Source organism: Sinocyclocheilus grahami, unplaced genomic scaffold (genome assembly GCF_001515645.1).
Source record: "Sinocyclocheilus grahami isolate Dianchi unplaced genomic scaffold, SAMN03320097.WGS_v1.1 scaffold99.1, whole genome shotgun sequence".
In the NCBI taxonomy this organism is placed as follows: Eukaryota; Metazoa; Chordata; class Actinopteri; order Cypriniformes; family Cyprinidae; genus Sinocyclocheilus; species Sinocyclocheilus grahami.
In genome coordinates, this window is record NW_015505278.1 from 115,336 (window position 1) to 117,791 (window position 2,456).

The window sequence follows — 2,456 nt, forward strand, 5'->3', positions numbered from 1 at the left end:
TCTTGCTCTCATATTCTGTTTCTTCTCAGCTGGGTCTGGATATGGAGGAGCTGCAGGACATGGAGGAGGATGCTGGCCTAGGCAACGGAGGCCTTGGTCGACTGGCAGGTGAACTTAGTCTCTTTAAATGTGCTGATCATAAGATTAATAGAGAGCTTGGGTTTATGGGATGGTGCTTTAATTCACTTTATTTTCTTTTTCTGCAGCTTGTTTCTTGGACTCCATGGCAACTTTGGGCCTGGCAGCATATGGATATGGAATCCGATATGAGTTTGGAATCTTTAATCAGAAAATCGTGAATGGCTGGCAGGTAAAGCACACTTGCAACAATATCTCAGTGAAATGTATTTCACCTCTCTTTGGTGCATTTGGCTCTCAGTAAATGACTGACATTATCTGGCAGGTGGAGGAAGCGGATGATTGGCTGCGTTATGGCAATCCTTGGGAAAAAGCCCGGCCTGAATACATGCGTCCTGTGCATTTCTATGGTCGAGTGGAGCACAACCCTGATGGAGTGAAATGGGTGGACACACAGGTGAGCGCAAAGAAACCATGTATCTACATTTATTTGGTATGGAAATGCCTTTATTCACATTTTGAAATACAATCTCTTTTTTACTTGTACATGACCATTCAAGTTTGGGGTCAGTAAGATTTTTTTTTAAAGACATTAATACTTTTATTCAGCATAGAGACAGCATAGAAATTGATAATAAAGACATTTATAATTACAAAAGATTTATATTTCAAACAAATGCAGTTCTTTTGAACTTTCTATTCATCAAAGAATCCTGAAAAAAAATTATCTTTGTTTCCACAAAAATATTAAGCAGCACAACTGTTTTCATATGAATAGTAATAATAATAATAAGAAAAAGCCATCAGTTTATCATATTAAAATGATTTCTGAAAGATCATGTGACACTGAAGACTGGAGTAATGGCTGCTGAAAATTCAGCTTTGCCATCACAGGAATAAATTATATTTCAAAATATGTTAAAAGAGAAAACAGTTCTTTTAAATTGTAATAATATTTCGCAATATTACTGTTTTTATTGTATTTTTTGATCAAATAAATGAAGCCTTCTTTCAAAAACATGAAAAAAAAAACTGTTCAATCTTTTGAACAGTAGTCTACATCAGGAAGGTCAGTAGAGCCTAAAGCAGAATAACCAATATGCAAAGCAAGACCCAAATTTTGTCTTTTATTTTAGATGTACTGTATCTGTACGTTTTCCCATTACATCTGTACCTGTTCAATTCACCAGGTCATCCTTGCCCTTCCCTATGACACACCTGTCCCAGGATACAGAAACAACATTGTTAACACAATGAGGCTCTGGTCTGCCAAAGCTCCATGTGAATTCCACCTCAAAGACTGTGAGTGTTCTCCATTCAATCAATGAATGATCGTCAGACATTTTAACAAGCCCATAAGCCTTATCATTCATTTATCATTCTGTAAATATCTAGGATTACATGTAAATTTAATTTATTAATAAAATCTGTTGAATGGAAGTACAAACTGTGTCTTTAAGCCTTGGATATTATAACAGAATTTCTGTTTCCCTAAACAGTTAATGTTGGAGGTTACATCCAGGCCGTTCTGGACAAGAATCTAGCTGAGAACATCTCCCGTGTGCTTTACCCTAATGACAATGTGAGTGCAACTCAAGTCCACTCAAGTGATTCATATTAAGAAACAAAACTCATGACTCTTGGAGCCTAAATGTAAACAGATCCTCCTGTTTGTATATGTCAGTTCTTTGAGGGGAAAGAGTTGCGTCTGAAGCAGGAGTATTTTGTGGTGGCTGCGACTCTCCAGGACATCATCCGCAGGTTCAAAGCCTCCAAGTTTGGCTCGACTGAGGTAGTGCGCATGGATCTGACCACACTGCCAGATAAGGTAAGACAGCTCGGGAGCTCTTTGTTTCATGTTAACACACTGGACTGTAGAGAACATTCAACACAGTTCGTGTCATATCTGGTGTGATTTATTCACATTAATAGTACTGAACAATAAAACTTAAAGGGGTCATATGATGCGATTTCAAGTTTTCCTTTCTCTTTGGAGTGTTACAAGCTGTTCGTGAATAGATAAGATCCCTAAAGTTGCAAAGACTAAAGTCTCAAACCCAAAGAGATATTTTTTATAAAAGTTAAGACTCCTCCACACCCTCCTAAAACGCCTTGTTTAAACACACCCCCACATGTCTACATCACTGTGTGGGAAGATTTGCATAACGCCACCCAAATGTTCACGCAAAGAAAGAAGGCGTAACTTTTATTCTTGATGTAGTATTGTTGCTGCTGCCGCTGCCATGTCGTGAAGATGCTGTGTGTTTTGTTGCTAAAGCGAAAATACTTTTTTTGGCCTTCCGAAAGAGGACACAACTAGAAATCAGTGGTTAAGTTGTATTTACAACACTGTTCCAGAACAGTACAACCCAAATATT

General features: G+C 37.9%; 1 protein-coding gene across 1 annotated transcript in view; it reads left to right on the forward strand.

The window, feature by feature from the left end:
• Positions 1-2,456, forward strand: part of LOC107588196 (glycogen phosphorylase, muscle form-like) — a 20,322-nt gene that overhangs the window by 13,173 nt on the left and 4,693 nt on the right. The window contains exons 6-11 of the mRNA XM_016276224.1: positions 30-108; positions 207-310; positions 404-535; positions 1,269-1,380; positions 1,578-1,660; positions 1,763-1,906. Of these exons, the coding sequence (XP_016131710.1) occupies positions 30-108; positions 207-310; positions 404-535; positions 1,269-1,380; positions 1,578-1,660; positions 1,763-1,906 (654 nt within the window). The remainder of the gene's footprint in view (positions 1-29; positions 109-206; positions 311-403; positions 536-1,268; positions 1,381-1,577; positions 1,661-1,762; positions 1,907-2,456) is intronic.